This window comes from Clupea harengus, chromosome 9 (assembly GCF_900700415.2).
Source record: "Clupea harengus chromosome 9, Ch_v2.0.2, whole genome shotgun sequence".
Lineage (NCBI taxonomy): Eukaryota > Metazoa > Chordata > Actinopteri > Clupeiformes > Clupeidae > Clupea > Clupea harengus.
The window spans coordinates 8,453,452-8,472,276 of record NC_045160.1 but is presented as its reverse complement, the minus strand read 5'-3'; the positions used below and the strand labels follow the sequence as shown (position 1 = coordinate 8,472,276).

Here is an 18,825-nt window from a genome sequence, read left to right as displayed (position 1 = left end):
TGATTATGTTTTCCTATGTTTGCTTTACCCCCCATCCTAACAATATAATTGATCTTACTTCCATTGTTGTTTTTTTTATATTTTCTCTCTTCGTGATTGTTCCAAAGTCTGACTGAGAATGTAAGAAAAGTAAAGTAAGATTCCTTCAGATAATAGAAATGGGCTGTCTTGATGATGAATCTGATGGAAATAGATTTTTGGATGTTTTATTTATTTTTGTGTGTGCTTTTTTTCTTTGATATATAATTGTATATAACAGGTGTGAAGTAAAACTTTTATAATTGTCTTTTGTAAATCCTCTGGCTGCCAAGAAAAAGCTAAATTATGCATAAAAATAAGTTTGATTGTGTCCATTTTAATTTTCTGAATTCTCTAGGTGCAAGAGGCCATTGAACAACTGGGGAACATTTTATTTTGTTACAGCTGTTTAGAGAACAGAAACCAAAGAACAACACAGAAGTAAAAGTATTTACAACATGAACAGCTTTAACAATATTCCCTTGGGGACAATGTTTTTTGTAATCTGACAGCAAATTAAAAACATAAAAATAAAATCTTACAAACGTCAATTTTCCAATATAATATGTACATATGCATCTTTCAGTTAAATAGTTTTCTTTTCATTTATACCCATAAATGTTTCTATTGTACATCTGTTCTTATGCTTGGCAGTTTGACAGACAGAATATTTTGTGTTTTCCAATTAAGCAGGTTGACCTTATGTGAAAATAAATAAATCTCCTACGAACAGAAAGTAGAAAGCCAGCATTAAACTACATGAAATATGTATGTAAATAAAGGATAACCCTTAGTGTCATCCAAATCTTTCAGACAGTAGACATGCACCCTGTGTATGAAGTTACATTGTATGTGCCAAAGCATAGCTGTACTTTGGAGTTGGTAAGTGTGCGCACACACACACAAAGCTTCATAAGAGCAATGGAAAAATAAATAACATTACTCTGATTTCAAGTAGTTAAAAGCACTACAGTTCAAAAACATTCTTTCATGATACAGTAGAGGTCTTTCACTTATGTGATGCATTGCACATTTTCCCTTCCTATCACAAACACTCGTCTACATAACATTAACTTTGTATAACTTTGGTATGTCCTTGTTGTAATGGAGGTCCCTGTTCTCAGCACTCACTACAGAATCATTAGTGCAATAAAAACCTAGGCTGCTTTTCTTTTAGAACTCAATTGCATGGTGATTTCATAATTACCATTAGGAGATCTGACTACATTCTGACCCCCCTTTCCCAAAATAAGAGAGTGGAGAGAGTGCGTTTTTGTGAGTGAGAGGAAAGCCTTGGTAGACCATGGTTAGGTTAGCAGCATAACCCATTGGGAGTAGGAGCCTGAGTCATTTAGAGACTAATTCCAGACACACTGGAGTCTGGCAGGAAGGCAGTGATGGCCCGGTAGCCCTGGGCCTGTCGGATAATGTCCCGGATCTCACTGTTGAGCTCCATCAGCTTCATGCAGATCTGGGACAGGTCCTGTCTGGAGCCCACCAAGCCGAATGTTCCCGTCTGGCCCAGTGTCTGATGCCGAAAGTAGATGTGGAGCAGGGTCTGGACCTCATCCTCAGGGGGACTGCCGAAGATATCACTGGGCCACAACCTCCTGCAGGACAGAACCACAACTGAGATTTACCGTAACAGCGTCACATTAACCATTAACTGACATCGTAGAGTGTAGAAGACATCGTAGCGTGTAGAAGACATCCATATCCAAAACAACTTACAAAACATATCAATGTTTCAGATTTTCCAAATATTATGGCACGTAAAGCAACACAACCTTGAGAGGGAATTCACATGTTCCAAGAAACTAAACTGACACCCAAGTGTATTGCCGCTTTAGTTGGGTTCAATAATGTTGAGGCAAGTTGGATGCTAATATTATGTCAAAGGGGCGGATTGTGTAACACTTTATAATATCAGGCCACAATAAATAGCAAAATAGGCAAAAAGTCTGTTGATGATTGTTACTAATTATTAATGTAGCTTATTGGTATTACTAAATAGTCTTCTTTTCATTATTTAAAAATAAAGTGGTTGCATACAAACGAATGATGATCCATCAATAATGAAGAAATGACATAATTTAAGATTGTTATAAATGTAATTACATGTTATCATATGCCCCTCTTCAGCCCCACTGGCCTTACAGTGGCAGTGCAAACGCTTTTGGGTGGTGCATGGGCTTAATTGTCTTATCCTAATGTGGATAAAAGGCATTATTTATTATTATTTATTTATTGAAATAAAGCACCCAGTTTTGTCTTCTTTTTATGTTGCGGCCCAAAAGTCAGGGTCATAACAGTTTACAATTAATTAAATGTCCTTATTTGTTTAACTAAGTACTATGTAATCCAAGTTATCACAAGAGCACACTCTGAAGTTAATGCATATTAATTGTGCACTGAAATATTATATGACCATGAGAAAAACTGACCCCACTTTCCCCTACAGTTGGGTGTCATCCACATACCAATGATAAGTGAACCAACAGGAGCAGATGACCTCTCCTAATGAAACTGTGTAAATAGAAACGTGGAAGTGTGCCCTGAGGTACTCCATAGAGGTAGGATACGTCCTCCTGTCTTGTGAGATAAGATTGCAACCAACAGTATACTTTCCCCAAGATGTCCAGCTCAGACAGTGTAGAAAGGAGGATTTTGTGATTTACTATATCGAAGGCTGCTGACAGGTCTAGTAAAATAAGAACTGATGACTAAGCAGTCTTGCATTTCTTAAAGCTTCAGAGTAGTTTCAGTAGAATGGCCACTCCCAAATTATCTCAAGAAACAGACCAAAATGATTTTTCACGCATCTTCAATAAAAAGGGGAGATGGGAGACTGGCCTGGAAGTCTTTATGTAAGAAGGGTTAAGTGAATCATTCAAAAGCAATGGAGTAACCCAAGCCTGTTTGAATGCTGTATGGATGTTTTACGCAGCAATCATCACTAGGACTGCAGTATTGTTGATGATAATCTATTTAAACAAATATTACACTGAGATGGGATAGGTGAATGCCAACCTGCACTCGCGAATGTAACTGATGGCTGTGGACAACTCCTTGGTTTTCAGACTCTCCAAAATGGCCTGTACAGCAGCCTCGGAGGAGCAGAAGGTGGGTTTAGAAGAGGGCATCTCTAAGGCAGGGGGGTGCGCTGAGGCGGCTCTTAAGTTCATCTTCAGCTCACTCAGCTCACTGGACATGTTGGAAAGCTGGTGGGACAACACAGACAGTCCACCTCAGTTTAGACAAAATGGCCAAAAACAGCACAGGGCACTGCAATGCTGTTAAATAGTGTCAAATGGTAATTGCAGCTAAACCACTAAAGACAGGCACTGAAATAAAAATCTCATAACATCAGACTAAAATACAATAAGTCTGAGTTTTATAAAAGTGATTATGCAATGGGAACATTCACATACCTCAGGTACAGTGCTTATTGCATGAACCTGGCCAATAAGCTTGCAGTAAGATTGAAAAAGCAGCAGCAGCTGGAAGTGGAGTTTGTATAGCCGTTGACACAGTTCCAGTTGCTAAAAAATTAAAACAAAAAACAAAAAAGTCAATGATTACATGATGAGTATCAAAATCAAGGTTTCTATCTTTGTAAATGTACTGAATTCTGTAATATTTGTGAAAAGAGGCAACGAGTGTTGGGAAGGAACCACCCAATATTGTGGTTCACAAGTGAGAAGAGGTAAAAGCACTGGTTTATTATAGAAGCATGACATATCGACATCAGTATGAAAACTATTTGTATAATTACAAAATAAAAACATTTCTGTAACTCTATTTATGAATTTTCTGTCTTAAAAAACCTTCAGCCCATTAAACTAAAACTATCCTAATAATACCTACAACTACATAAACTATCCATGTGAAAAGGAAATAACTACAGTGTACAGCACAAACACAGAAATAGAATTGGCTGAGGTGATTTTGTTCTGTCACCTTTCATTTCCGTTACAACCTAGTAAATCTAGTTAAGTACATGATGATCGGCAATGAACAGTGAAACATCTTTGTTGTTAACTTACAGCCAGGGATTCCATTTGCTACAAAGTAGGCATATCACAAGATAAGAGAGAAATGAGGTAAAGAGAGTCACAAAACAGCAGGCACCCACTGGCAAACCCATGGAAGCAGCAGTGTTAGCAAAGGTGAAATAAAGTTACATCATTTTACTTTTGCATGCATATTGGAAACAAAGCAGGGGATATAATATTGCAGCCAGCCAGCAGTCCTTGCATCTTTCAAGAGCCAAGCAGGAGAAGAATCTTCAAACAGTAAACAGTAATGCACACTCTGCTGGGAGTGCAGAAGTCTCCAAAATAAATATTTGCAGTTATATCAGCAGCTTTCCTTCTCCAGGTCTCTTTTCCTTTCACTATCCCTGCAACCCCTCTGTGCATTTCAAACAATTCAATTCAACACTCAAATTGCTTTTATTAATAGCACATAGCAGGGGCCAGTCATATGTCTACCCTTGGTGAGAAATGCACTTGGGGGACATGTTGGAACTGAATTGCTCTTCTATTTAAGAATCTGCATGACACCCCAGGTTCTCACCGGAACGGCGAAGGAACATACTGTATCTATAATCAAGAGTTCCATTTGTGTTAAAGGGCCCTAATTTGAAAGTGCAAGGCGCATGAGGCGCATGCACACGCCGCAGTAGACATGCAAAAGCAGCGCGACAGCAAAGGAGGGAGGAGTCAAACAGAATTGTTATTTTCATTTATGCACTCAGGATGCTGTAGTAGTCAGCATAAAAAGTCCCTTCAGTAAAAGGTTCCTTTCCAAATACAGTAAATGAAGCACAAGGAAGAGAGACTGTGGAGAGAGGAGAGGTTTGCCATAAAACACTTTCTTTCTGTGTTGTTGCAAAACTATATCCTGAAAGCATTCTTGTGAATAGAGTACCCTACAGCAGGGGTTTTCAACCAGGGGTCCGTGGCCCCCTGGTGGTCCGCGACGGCATTGCAGGGGGTCCGCGACATGAGCCTATGTTGATCAGTTCACCATTGACCTGGGCCCGTCGACATATTTATGTCTGAATAGCCAAGTCGCATTGCCCAAAATACTGATGTAGACCCATATTCAGCGAATAAATTACACTGACAAGTGTTATAGGCAGAATATGTGTGCGGGGGGAGGGGGCGTGGCGGCGGTTACAAACATGAAAAAGAAGGGTACGGGACTGTGAAATGTTTTGGGAATCACTGGCACATCAGTGGGCCACGGATTACTTTCTGGTCAGAATGGTGGTCCCTGGGACAAAACCAGTTGAAAACCCCTGCCCTACAGCCCAGCAGAGTTCAGAGGCCCTGTTGCACATTAGAATGAGGGAGTCAATGTGATGGACAACAAGACAAGACAATGGCTCAAAGCTGAGGGTGGAGATATGGAAATATGAAAATAGTTCACTCACAGAGCTACCACAGAGTAATCAGAAGAAGCAAAAAATGTGAAAGATTGATAGAAATTTGATAGAGTTTACTGTGACTTTAGTCTTCTAGAATATTACCATGAAATTACTCACAAATATGTTTTTGTCCTGCCATGTCTATGTGCCATTATAATGAAATAATGGTGATGAATGGAATTATTTTAAATAAGTGAATACACAGTGTCTCTGATACTATGTAAATCTAGCCTGAGCTCACTTACAACAAGCAGTTAGTTAGTTTAACACCCCGAGGATCCAAGACTTTGGCAACCGGTAGTTTTCGGTTTTCTCTTAAATCTTAAAATTCTCTTGTAATTTACTTTAATTTAAATATGTGCCAGGTGTGTGAGAAGGGCACTCCCTACCTTCTCTTCATCGTCTCCTGGCTGCCATGTGATGCCCCCAGCCCCTGAGTCTTGAGGGAAGCTGGCCTTACAACTATGTAGCCACTAGGAGAAAAACACATGGATGGATGAATGGATATACAGATTTGTTTTGCTTTATTAAGATAAGTCTAATTTTGTGGATTAGAGACATACGGATATAGCTGCTTCCTTTCTGCTGTTGTAAGTGTCGAGGTACTCTTGTAGCTCCAGCACACTGAACTTCATTTTTTCAAGCAATCCATAAGAAAAGATCTGGAAAAGAACAATGCTTATGTGGGAAGTTGGATACATATTTAAACTCTCCTATATTTAACAGGAATTCTATGTTCAGTGTGTAATATTGCACTCTGTAGTGTGAGGAATTTAAGGATGCTGAATACACAAAACAAGAATGTAGAAGATAATGGCATACTTACAGTATCTGCATCTATAAACAGGGTGGGACATTCAGCGCAGGATGTCAGCATGTGCGATGATTTAACAAACTTTGATCCTATTCCTCGTAAGCTATTACCAAGGTAACCAGCAGCGTCACAGGTCAAGGAGCAGAACTTTGTCTGGATGCTCTATGCAGCAAAAAAAGAGAATTTTTTTTTTTAAGTGATTCCAGCAGCTCGTTGGACCAAGTGATCTGAAAAGTAGCTGACCCAGTTAGACTCTGACATCTGACGTCTGGAAGGCTGTCAACTTTGTGCACTGATCTAAAAGCAATTAGGTTAATGACTCCTGTGGCGATCCCTCCCATTATACACTCTCATACTCTCATAGCTGAGGTTACCTGGAAGAGGGAGGCAAACACATGGAAGGTGTAGACGGCACAGGAGCCATCGGTATCGGACACCAGTTGGTTGAGGTGGCTGCGCCACGCCTCCTCAGCATCATCACATGCTGCGGGCTGGAATGCTGCCAGGATGGCCGAGAAGAAGGGGGATGGAGGAGGGGAGGACCGAGACTCCAGCATCTCCTCTCTCTCCTCCTCAGCTTGGCTGCCCTGCCCTACAAAACTGCAGACCAAAGAGCAGTGTTCAAATCATCTCACACAGCTAAAGAGTAGGAGCACAATCTCACAGATCAACCAATATGATCAGCCAATTAAAAAAAAAAAAGAAGAATGTTAGCAATGTAAAACTTATCCACTATCACTGAATTACATGAGGAACAGTAACAGACAGCAGCCACAAAGGAAAAACAACACAATCTCCATGAGGAGAGGTGAAATCATTGGTGAGTGTAGATCTGTGAGAATGCCCACCTGGGCATACAGCTGGCTTCCAGTTCCAGCTCTGCCCTCTTCTCTCTCTCTGCCATGTCCATCCTGTCGGCATAGGCAAAGGCTGGTGGCAGGTCATCCACAGAGAGAGAGAGCAGCAGGTCCTCTTCATGCATATGGCTCTCCTCATCTTCCTCTGACAGCTCAGTCTGAAGCTGAAGAGAAGGAGAGTCAGTAAAAATGTAGCTTATCAAACTACATGCAAATATAAATCACACTGAACATCAGTCAGTGCACAAAAACTAGATTAGTCTTCAGTTGCATTCTCTCAAGTAAGATTACATTTTGACTAATAATTGGATTTCTATTTTGGATTTTGAAATGAATCATCGACCCATTTTGTCCTTTATTAGATGGATGGGTTTATATCAAAGCAGCAAAACCCTATCAATATAACAACTGAAAAGGCAGGCAAAAACACCACTAACAGCACAGTTGGCACCTAGACCACAGAACTCCACGGTGTGAATTCTTTTTAAATTATGACTTGTTAAAACTTAGATTAAAGATATCTTTAATAGAAATATGCGTAGTCATGAATCCCATTAAACCCCCATTTGGAAGATATATAAATAATCTTTACTAGTTGAAATTCTTTCATATATATCTGAAACTGACTTGTAAGATATCTGAAACCTGAAGTGTAAGTCGTTAAACTTGTTCGCAGTAGGCTAAGTCAGAAAAAATTTAATCGCAGTGGTGATGTGTCTGACCAATTAACAGTCTGCAGATTACTATCCACTTCATGGTAGATAACCAATATCTGCACAGGTACAACGGAAGAATAGACAACACCCATGAGCATTGAAAGCATGAAACATGCTTAATAGAAAAAGGGTTTAGTCAGTAGCACCTGGTGAATAACTCTATTATGGAGGAGGACTAGGAACACTAAGGTCAGGCCTCTGGAATCTCTTATTCACCTGTGGGTTTGAATCCCCAGGCAGCGAGATCTCCAGACTCGGTGTTCTGGTGTCGAAAGACGGAGACTCTGCTGAGGTTGTGTCAAAGGAGGTCGACAGACAGTCCATGTTGCTCATCTCCTCAGTGGGAGAGAGGCTGACAATCTGTAACAATACACAGTCATCCTCACGGTCCTTGTACACATAAGTGAATGCAAAACAACTGACTAAAGATAGCTTCTAGACAGCAGACAAACAATGACATGCTAATGAGGTACTTGGCTTTGCTAAATAAGAACACAGAAACATTAAATCACTGCTTAAAATACATTGTCAACAACAACAAAAAACAGGAGGTGACGTAGTTGTTATATCCTGTGAAAGCACCCCTGTCAATTGCAGAACTTACAATCTGGGAGTGCGAGAGAATCTGGCTGGCTGTGAGTGACTCCTCCTCTGATGACTCGTCTGAGTCCTGGCGGGCCGTCTGTCCCAGGCTGCTGCTGCTGCTCAACAACTCCTTCTCCTGCAGAGTCTGCATTTCGCCTTTATCCAGGCTGTCCATGGAGCGCCGCCGAGCACCCCAGTTAAAGTTATCCACCGTCTCTCCCTGTGGAGGGCACAGTCTTAAGCCCCTGCAGCTCTGCACAGCACCGCACGCACTCCGGCACTCACGCACGCACGCATGCATGCACGCACTCATACACTCGCACACATGCACGCACACACACGCACGCAAGCACACACACATACGGACGCATGCACACATACACACACACACACACACTCACACACATACAATTCCAGACACCAAACCCAAACCCATGCTTAGAACATGTGTCTCACTCTACAGAATGGAAGGCAATGATTGATTATACAGACTACACAAATGTCCCTCTTGCCTGATGGTGGGAGGGTCTGAGTGCCTTTTTGTCAGGATATGGTTCCAGCTTCTGATTGGCAAAACTACATTCCACCACAGCATTAGTTCAACACCTCAAGCACATAGGCTACTTCATAGTGGCAGGGGGTGTTGTGGGGGAAATCAGATTGGTCCTTAGTTGACATTTAACATGACAGAATTTGGTTGATTTTGTGAGCACAAAAGCATTTACTGTGAGCATTGACTGATGGACTAAATGGTGGGGTGTAGCAGGGTTTTCTGAGAGAAAACAGATTAGAGGGCAGTTGATGCTGGCAGTAATGCATCACAAGAGCCTGCTTTATATGTCAAAAAAGAAATGACTGTGCCCACCTGTGAATGAATGAGTTCACCTGTGTAATGAATGAGTTCACCTGTGTAATGGGCTTACGTATATTTAAAAGCACCACTAGGAGACATTGTGTGAAACAGCGGCATCCAGGAAGTTCAAAATACATCACGCATGTCCTCAGTGTTGAAAACAAAACATAAATCCATAAATAGTCAACTATGGCTTTCTAACCTAAGGCATAAGAAGGCATGGTTCCCATGGTGTGAGCTCGATGAAACCCGCTGGACATTCTTGGATCAATCTTAAACTTACATTGGATTTGTTCAACATTTCCAACATTATCAATTGTAGAATGTTGATGCAGTAGTTGATCACAAAATGATTCATTTGAGTGTTACTGTTCACACCATTGTAGAAGAGTGGCGAGAGGTGGACATTGAGGGTAAGTGAATCACTGAGCTATATTAGGGATCCAGAGGGCTGTTATATGAGGCCGCGCGGGGCTCCTCCCTCAGCTAGAGACACCAAGCAGTGACCCAGAAGAGCCTGACTTCAGATTCTGTGCTTCTACCAAAACGGAGGTGCGATACTGGTATTGGATAGGATACTGCAGTGTGACCCTCTCACAGCATCAGGTTTGGTTTGTTGCATGACCAATTTGGGCAACTTAGGAATGCCCTTGTTACTTGAAGACTACAAACTACAATCACATAGGCACACACAGGCTTACCACACAAAGCCTTTCCCAGATGCCACATATTTCAGTATTTCTCAGTCACTTTTTGGCACATTTCTTGAAAGATATTCAAAATAATTCATGCAACCAATTAGGGGTCAACCGACTATCTGGTTGTTATTTCATCAGGACCGATAGTTGCAAATGTTTGATTATCTGTCATTTGTATATTTGTATCTAAATTCCCCCCCAAAAACTTTGAAATGCAATGCATAGACAATCCAGAGACAGTATATCTCTGCCAGAAAAAAATGCTATTGCTATGACTAACATTCTTTCCACAAAATTCCCTCACTGGCTGAGACATGCAACATCATCTGACCAAGAAAATCAAACATGTTCTCAGACCTGCTGCTGGAAACAAGGATGGAAGGCAAGCCTCCAGTGGAAGGGGACTCTAACCCTAACCATGCCATGAGCCATTGAAACTTTACATTGACCCAGATAACCACATTTGGCACATTGTTGCTCACAAAACTCCTGTCATTCTTACATTTACATTTACATTTAGTCATTTAGCAGACGCTTTTGTCCAAAGCGACGTACAATGGAGAGAACAGTCAAGCTAAGAGCAATAAAGAACATGGTGTAACAATAAATACTACTTTACATAAGAATTAGAAAAACGACCTAGAAAGGAAAAAGAAGTGCAGGAATGTAACTGCTGAAGTGCAAGCTCATGAACGAGATCCCTGATGATCCACAGGAAGGTACGGTTCTGTGTGCTGTCAGTCCTATTCTGACACAATGGCACACACTGTTTCTGTAGATCCCCCCATGCTGGCCTGGCACATCCACTCTGACTCGGTGGCCTGTGACATTTTAGACACATTTCGTGCCTTTGAACGAACTGAACAAAGTGTCGTCATCATAAGTTAACAAACCAAGGTCCAATTGAAATTAAGTGAATCATTAATTTAGCAAACATTCTTCGAACACCGTGTCACTGAAACTGATGAAATCTACTCTATGCTTGACTAACAATGATAACTGGTTCAACCATTTTGCATGTTATGACTTTCACAATGAATAAGAGCCTAAATGTTCTGGGGGTAAGACTATTCAACTGAGAAGCAGCGTAATACATGTTTGATCAGGACAGGATGTTAAAAAGGCCACCAGTTGCACCCAGCTGGGGCACCCCGCTGTGCAGGCCACTCACGGGACCTGGGGTCCAGGCAGAGGTCAGCCTATCAGTTGATCCCAGAGTTCTGTGGGGCTCGTGCACAGTGGAATTTCACTGACCAGATGGTTAACCCCATGCTGGGTTTCTCAGAGCTAGCCTGGACTTGTTCTCACTCCCCCCCTCTGGCCTATATAAGCTTGGGCCACCACTGGCCAGTTGTGGGTCAAGTAAGCGGAGTTGGAGAGGAGCTTCAAGCAGTTCATCAGGTCAATTCACGATCAGAGACATTCGCGATCATTTGCCGTGCGTCAATGAAAGAGTGAGTGTTTCGTTGTTGTATGTGTAATGTAGCGGGTCTGTTTCATATCAGTGTATATAATATATGTATGTTTATGTAGGGTGGTAATTATACTGTCTTGTCATGTTTCACTCTGTTACCGTTAAGCAAGAGTTACCGTTGTTAACGGAGGAGTGGAATGTTCACCGTAACGCTGTGAAAGGGACAGATCCGTATTTATATCATAGCCATCATAATCATCGTTTGTGTATACTGTTTCATCTTTATCATATTTAATTGTTAATATTTGTATATATTTGTTATTCATATCATTCATAGAAACCACGGTTCATGGTTCTTCAACTCAATCACGGTCATTCAAGGATTCATGTGTGTTAGAAGTCCTTTACACGGATAATTCTAGCATTCATTACACGGATTCTATCAGTCAGTTCACTGTCATTCACGGATTCAAGTGTGGATATGAGTCCTTTACACGGATAATCATATACACAGTTCATTATCATTCAATTCAAGTCTCGAGTGTGTGTGTGGAAATAAATCAATCATCATTGAACATTGGCATCCGTTCTTGTTCTAACCGGACAGACCTGTGGCGATTGTCACCTATTTCACAACCAGCATACAGTCCTTTTTTGGGTTTCATTCACTTCAAATATCACCCTATTTTATACAGGACATATGCGATTGATAGCGGTAACGCTGGGGGGGTAAGACTATTCAACTGAGAAACAGCGTAATACATGTTTGATCAGGACAGGACATATGCGGTTGATACCGGTAACGCTGGCAACTGTGGCTCATTTGCATGAATATACCAAAACATTTGGAATTTGTTCCATAATCGGACAAGTGACTAGATGGTGTGGTTGAACAAAAGTTTTGAAGATATGAATTCTCATCTGAGAAATGTATCAAAGTGACTGAGAGAAACTAAAATATCTGTTCTGAAATTCACTGCTCTTTGCACACATTTGAGCACGGCTGAACATACCTGGAGCTCCTAGGTAGCATAGACAAAAACAGAGAAAGGCACGTATATTACACAGACATGAAAGAGGAGCAACTTAAGGCAGGCAGCTGAGAGTCTTACACATCATCCAGTGCCTACCTTTAGCTATCATTATGCTGCAGGAGAAATACTAACTATAACTGCAACACAGACTGGCCACTATATCCATCCAATATGGCTGCCGCTGAGCGGTCCACAATGATATATAATTAATTATCTTTCTATAATTCATTAATCATAATCAACGCATTATTTTGACAACCAAAGACTCACCTCTCCATCCTCCAGCTCCACATCCAGGAAGTCAAAATCACGAAACACCCGGAACTGCTGCTCTGAGGTTGTGTCATCCATGTTGTCCTGGTCGCGTGTCCCTTCGTCTGAGGACACCAGACTCAGCTGGTGCTCAATGAGGTCCAGCTCCCCACAAGAGGAGAAAACCACCTACAAGAAGAACTCATGTCATCTTTCATTACATTCATCAGACATCAACTTCATTTTATCCTGCCAAAGTAAAAACTAGTTACATTTTCATCCTGAATGACTCTGAAAACACAACACTTCAAAAAGCTTCAGCACCAAATGAATATAAAGTTTTGCATACCGAGGGATTCTTTGTGAGTCCAACCTCTTGTCCACACAGAGATAAGACATTCACCAGTTTCTCTCTAGTTCTCTTCTGCAAAGAGAAATAGCTTCATGTAAAAGTGCCAGACTGGGTGAAAGGAGAAGAGATAACTTGGGATCTAAGTAAGAAAACTGAATTACAGAAATTTGAACACATTTTTTTTTTTTTTCATGTACTGCTGTCCAAAGGACTCTGAGCATTCAAACATAACAGAGAGTAAACATGGACACCCTATTTAACCCTATCTGTCACGGTGCCCATCCGATAGCTGCTGATTTTCAACTAAAAATGATGCACACATAATCACATAGCCATTTTCCAACTGAGCGGATAAGAGACTCACCTGTGAGGACTGTGGCCTCTTCCAGCTGACGGGCACCAGCACGGTGTTGGAGTTGGAGCCCGAGGAGGTGGAGGAGGTGCTGCGTGTCACTGCGATGACCCTACTCTTCCCATCATGCCCTGCAGAGCCGTGCAGCTCATCAAAGCGCCGCCCGATCACAGGAGTCTGCCAGGGAGGAGAAGACGCACATGTAGGGCAGACTGATCACATAGATAGCAGAGAGGAGGTAGTCTGATCACATCGATAGCAGAGCAGAGGCAGTCTGACGGGGTTCCCTTTGACAGAATCCATCCAAGTCCTGTCTTCCAGCTCCTGAGCTCAGGTCAGCTGTGCTGTCTGACAGACCAGTACTTCAGAGTACCTGCCCACCATCAAAGGCTCCTGTGTAACCTGGAAGATTCCATACACCACGATGACTGAGCCCACTTTACTAAATTCACCAACAGTTAACTGACTTGGAATCCTGCTCTGGAATCACCCGCCTAACTGTCTTCCTTATGCCTGTTTTGCTGAGCCAAGGCTAAAAATAAGAGGACAGAGAAGAAAGGGATCCACTCAAACAATGTGTAAAACTTGTTCTGTTTGTGCTTTTCCCAGACCCTGAACTCTCACTGGCTGAAATACAAAGAAGGCAGAGCAAAGAAGTAGTCGGAATGACATCATTTCCTGGAATTCACATAACACACAAATAGCTCAGTGTTTGGTTCTCACACATTCTCCTCCCACAAGTTTTCACATCACTTGGGAGCGGAGGCGAGCTGCCTACTTGTTGTTTTAGCTGTTATCCAGCAATGAATGCTCGTACAAAAATATTGAAAATGACAGGACAGAGTAACAACTCAGAGGTCTCCTAAATCAATTGTGTAGAGGGGAAAATCCCATCAGATATACCCAGTTCTGTTGTGACAAATGTACTTCTTCAGACAGACAACAGCCCTACCCTCTCACCCACAAGGGCAACGGTAATGCGCTACAGGGCACTCCCACACATGACAGAGGGAAAAGGAAAGTATCATATCAAGTATCAGAAAGGAGGATCATGGCACACTTACCTCGGAAATATCAAAGTGGAAATCCAAAGTTTTCCCTGGCAGGGCCTTAGAGGAACTCTCCCAGACTCTGTTGCTCTCCAGCTGGGAGAGGCTGCAGGGCTGGGATGCTGGCTGAACCAAGCTGGCCGACCGCGATACCACCAGCTTCAAAATGTTCAAGGCTTCCTTCCAGTGTGGGGTCTGGAGCGTGCGCACACACACAGAGACAAGGGCAAGCACACACACACACACACACACACGCACGCACGCACGCACACACACACACACTTTTCACGAGGTTTCACTACACTTGTTTTCTCAACTATACAGTACTTGCTATGGGCAGCACAGAGGGCTGGTAATCAGATAAGGCAGTGACATCGGTTTTAGAGAAATGTTAATTTGGGGGATGTGTGGAGGGCCTCTGCTATGTGGCTGGCAGCCAAACAGACAGGACTGTTTATAGAGCGTCGGGTGTGCCTCACAGCTTACACACAAGGCCCTGCTTTAGTCAAGAGTTAAGAAAAGGGAGAACGTGTAACAAGTGGTTTCTCAGCAATCATAGGCTAAATTGGCTATGCAACAGGTTAATTTGTTGTCAATGATTTTGAGTTATTTGTGTCTCTATGTTAAAATAGAAAAAACCCTGTATAGGCACTGTCATGACTTTGGACTATGATTGTCTCAGTTTGGGGACATTGGCGCCATCTGCTGGCCAAAGGACAATTGGACAGTCTTATCGTGATACTAGTGTCATTGTGTTACTCACCTGTGTCTCATCTATACTGATTGTGTTACGCATCTGTGTCCCATCTACACTAATTATGTTACTCATCTGTTTCCCATGTATACTATGATTAGTAGGGGTATAAATACCCGGCTAGGTTAGCCGGCTCATTATTGCGTCGTTTCCGTTTTACTCAATGAGAGTAGCAATCGCCAGTGTTCCCCTAGGCCTAGCGCGAGTTAAGGTTGGTCCTTTGTGCAGCTCTCACGCTGCCTTTTGTTTGCGTTGCCTCCAGGCTTCGCCTCTCGTGCTAGGCTAGTTCACTTTTGAAAGTTACCCATTTAGTAGCCTCTTTAGTTTGCCTTTTTGAATTTAAACCGTTTGTTAGAATCTCCTGTGTTTTTGGACTGTATCCTCTGTTTCCTGGGATTATCTTCTGTGTGTTCGTTTCCCCGTTTATGGAACTATCATTTGTTGTAAGAATAAAGAAACCAAGAAACACTCCTCTGCAACTGAGTCCTAACTAGCTCACTTGGCTGAGCGTGGGGTTACCAAGCCAGCGACCCGGGTTCGATCCCCGACAAATCCCTGACATAACGACGCAATCATTATGGAGTCAGCAGAGGAGGCACCACAGCGAGAGCAACTGATGGACGCGATCATTCGTACCAAGGCTCGCTTGGATCAACACGAGCAGGCGTTGCTTCAGCAGCAGGACAGTATGGCTCGCTACCGAGATGATCTACTCCGACACGAGCAGAGACTACAACTGCTGGATCAGACCGAGGCTGCACAGCAACTTCAACCAGTACTTCAACCTACACCTCAACTTGCACCTGCCAACCCAGGACCTCTTCATGTGGAGACTAAGCTTACTGCCCCACAACGGTATGATGGCGAACCAAGGGGCTGCCGTGGTTTCCTCACGCAATGTGACCTGGCTTTCGAACTTCAGGCTATTACCTATTCCTCTGAACGGGCTCGGATTGCATACGTTATTACCCGGCTCTCAGGCAAGGCTCTGGAGTGGGCTACTCCAGTCTGGGCAAAGCAGGGCCCCGTATGCGCTACCTACAGGGCGTTCAAGACGGAGATGCTGCTGGTTTTCGACCAGAGTACTACTGGACCTGACGCTGCAAGGCTTTTGATGACTATTCGCCAGGACAAGAGAAGTGTTGCGGAATATGCCATCGCATTCCGCACGCTTGCCGAGGATAGCGAGTGGAACGACAAGGCCCTAGTGACGGCGTTCCACCATGGGCTTTCAGACGCCCTTAAGGACGGGCTTGCATCTATTGGTTGTCCCACCGAGCTGGAGCCACTGATCGCCCACGCAGTCCGGCTGGACACCCGGATTAGGGAGCGTCGCCGCGATCAGGGGTCCTCTCCGAGACCACAAGCGGCAAGCTCGTGGTCTTCCCAGTCCTATGATGATCCTGAGCCTATGCAGTTGGGGGGAGCACGACTGTCTGCAAGAGAGAAGGACCGGCGAATGCGGGAGGGGCGCTGCATGTACTGCGGCGAGACTGGCCACCGTCGAGGGTCCTGTCCCGAACTCTCGGGAAAAGGCCAAGTTCGTCCAGCCAGGGGAGGGTTGTGACGGGCGCAACTTTCTCTTCCCAGTCGCCCGACCAAGCGGTGCTCGTCCCCACGACCATCTCATGGGGCAAGTACCAGCACACTTGCCAGGCTCTGGTAGATTCCGGAGCGGCAGGTAATTTTATTGATGGGACCCTAGCGCGGAAGCTCAATATTCCCCTGGTCACCCTTGAGCGTCCGCTTACCATCACGGCCCTCGACGGTCGAGCGCTGGGGAAGGGTAGAGTAACCCAAATAACATCACAGGTGCGGCTCCGGACGGGAAACCATCGTGAGGAGATCGAATTCAACCTGATCTGCTCTCCGGAGTTCCCAGTGGTCTTGGGACATCCATGGCTTAAACGTCATAATCCCCACTTCGACTGGGTGACTGGCCGCATCCTGGAGTGGGGCCCTACCTGCCATGCCACCTGTCTCTTCGTGGACCCTCCGTTTACACCTCCCAAACCCCTTGACCCCGCTGAATTGTCTCTGGTGCCCCCAGAGTACTGGGACATACAGGAGGTTTTCAGCAAGAGCCGGGCTGCTATGCTGCCACCTCACCGGCCATATGACTGTTCTATAGAGCTGCACCCGGGTTCTATTCCCCCTCGCGGGCGGCTATTTTCTTTATCTCGACCTGAGAGGATGGCCATGGATAGCTATATCAGGGACTCCCTGGCTTCAGGTTTCATCCGCCCATCCACATCCCCAGCCGGAGCGGGGTTCTTCTTTGTGGGCAAGAAGGATGGAAGCCTGAGGCCCTGTATAGACTATCGTGGGCTGAATAAAATCACCATCCGCAACCGCTACCCCCTGCCGCTGATGTCTTCAGCCTTTGATCTACTCCAGGGGGCGGTGGTCTTCACCAAACTGGACCTCCGGAACGCCTACCACCTGGTTCGTATTCGGAGGGGGGATGAGTGGAAGACTGCCTTTAACACACCATCAGGGCACTACGAGTACCAAGTGATGCCTTTTGGGCTTACTAATGCCCCGGCAGTGTTTCAGGCTCTGATTAACGATTGTCTCCGAGACATGATAAATCGTTTTGTCTTTGTGTACCTTGACGACATTTTAATTTTTTCTAATTCTCAGCAGGAACACCGCCTGCACGTACGGCAGGTGCTCCAAAGGCTTCTCCAAAACCACCTCTTTGTTAAAGCCCAGAAGTGTGAGTTCCACAGGCCGGAGGTCTCCTTCCTGGGGTACATCCTCAGGGAGGCCCAGATCGAAATGGATCCAGGAAAGACGAAGGCAGTGAGGGACTGGCGCCCTCCGAGATCCATCAAGGAGGTGCAACAATTTTTGGGCTTCGCTAACTTTTATCGAAAGTTTATCAGAGGCTTCGGTTCGGTAGCGGAACCCATCTCCGCCCTCACCAAGAAGGGTAAGGGTCCCTTTGTTTGGAGCCCTAAGGCGGATAGGGCATTTTGTGAACTCAAGGCCCGATTCTCTTCGGCACCCATCCTCGTCCTCCCGGACCCCTCCCGGTCTTTCATTGTCGAGGTGGACGCCTCAGAGGTGGGAGTTGGGGCCATTCTTTCCCAACGGGCTACGGATGGCAAGATCCACCCCTGCGCCTTCTACTCCCATCGGCTGACCCCCACAGAGTCTCGGTATGACGTTGGGGACCGGGAGTTACTGGCCGTCAAGATGGCCCTTGAGGAGTGGAGGCACTGGCTGGAGGGTGCTCAACATCCGTTCCTGGTCTGGACGGATCACAGGAACCTCGAGTACCTCCAGGTTGCGAAACACCTCAACCCTCGCCAGTCCCGATGGTCCCTCTTCTTTAGCAGGTTTGATTTTACCCTCTCCTACCGCCCGGGGTCAAAAAACGTCAAGCCCGATGCCTTGTCCCGGCAGTTCTCTCCGGCGAAGCGGGACGGGGAGGAGAGGCCTGTAATTTCCGCATCCCGGATCGTGGCTTCCATTCAGTGGGGGATCGAGGCCAAGGTCAGACGGGCGCAGCAGGATGAACCTGGTCCAGATCGAGTGAGACCCGGACGCCTTTTTGTACCTCGGAGTGTCCGTTCAGAGGTGCTACAGTGGGGCCATGCGTCTCACATTACGGCACACCCGGGGACTCGACGGACGT

At 44.5% G+C, this 18,825-nt stretch overlaps 1 protein-coding gene and 1 long non-coding RNA gene across 8 annotated transcripts in view; one reads left to right on the top strand and one right to left on the bottom strand.

Annotated features, from left to right (window-relative positions):
• Window positions 1-389: 389 nt before the first annotated feature.
• frya (furry homolog a (Drosophila)) overlaps window positions 390-18,825 on the bottom strand; it is a 77,704-nt gene continuing 59,268 nt past the window's right edge. For 3 of the 7 annotated variants that reach the window (XM_031573258.2, XM_031573254.2, XM_031573255.2), the window contains exons 48-63: window positions 14,444-14,623; window positions 13,392-13,556; window positions 13,025-13,099; window positions 12,694-12,864; window positions 12,403-12,411; window positions 8,444-8,644; window positions 8,056-8,199; window positions 7,115-7,287; window positions 6,641-6,866; window positions 6,279-6,428; window positions 6,016-6,114; window positions 5,842-5,925; window positions 4,065-4,082; window positions 3,450-3,560; window positions 3,049-3,239; window positions 390-1,628 (exon numbers count right to left, since the gene is read on the bottom strand). In XM_031573258.2, coding sequence (XP_031429118.1) covers window positions 1,370-1,628; window positions 3,049-3,239; window positions 3,450-3,560; window positions 4,065-4,082; window positions 5,842-5,925; window positions 6,016-6,114; window positions 6,279-6,428; window positions 6,641-6,866; window positions 7,115-7,287; window positions 8,056-8,199; window positions 8,444-8,644; window positions 12,403-12,411; window positions 12,694-12,864; window positions 13,025-13,099; window positions 13,392-13,556; window positions 14,444-14,623 — 2,256 coding nt within the window. In that variant the 3' untranslated portion in view covers window positions 390-1,369. Of the gene's footprint in view, window positions 1,629-3,048; window positions 3,240-3,449; window positions 3,561-4,064; window positions 4,083-5,458; window positions 5,463-5,841; window positions 5,926-6,015; window positions 6,115-6,278; window positions 6,429-6,640; window positions 6,867-7,114; window positions 7,288-8,055; window positions 8,200-8,443; window positions 8,645-12,402; window positions 12,412-12,693; window positions 12,865-13,024; window positions 13,100-13,391; window positions 13,557-14,443; window positions 14,624-18,825 lie in introns of those variants that run through there. The other 4 variants (XM_031573259.2, XM_012827080.3, XM_031573257.2 and 1 more) reach the window with 4 other exon arrangements.
• On the top strand, window positions 11,372-11,964 carry LOC122133162. Its single transcript, XR_006152572.1, has 2 exons — window positions 11,372-11,429; window positions 11,727-11,964. It is a non-coding gene; the product is annotated as an uncharacterized LOC122133162 (long non-coding RNA).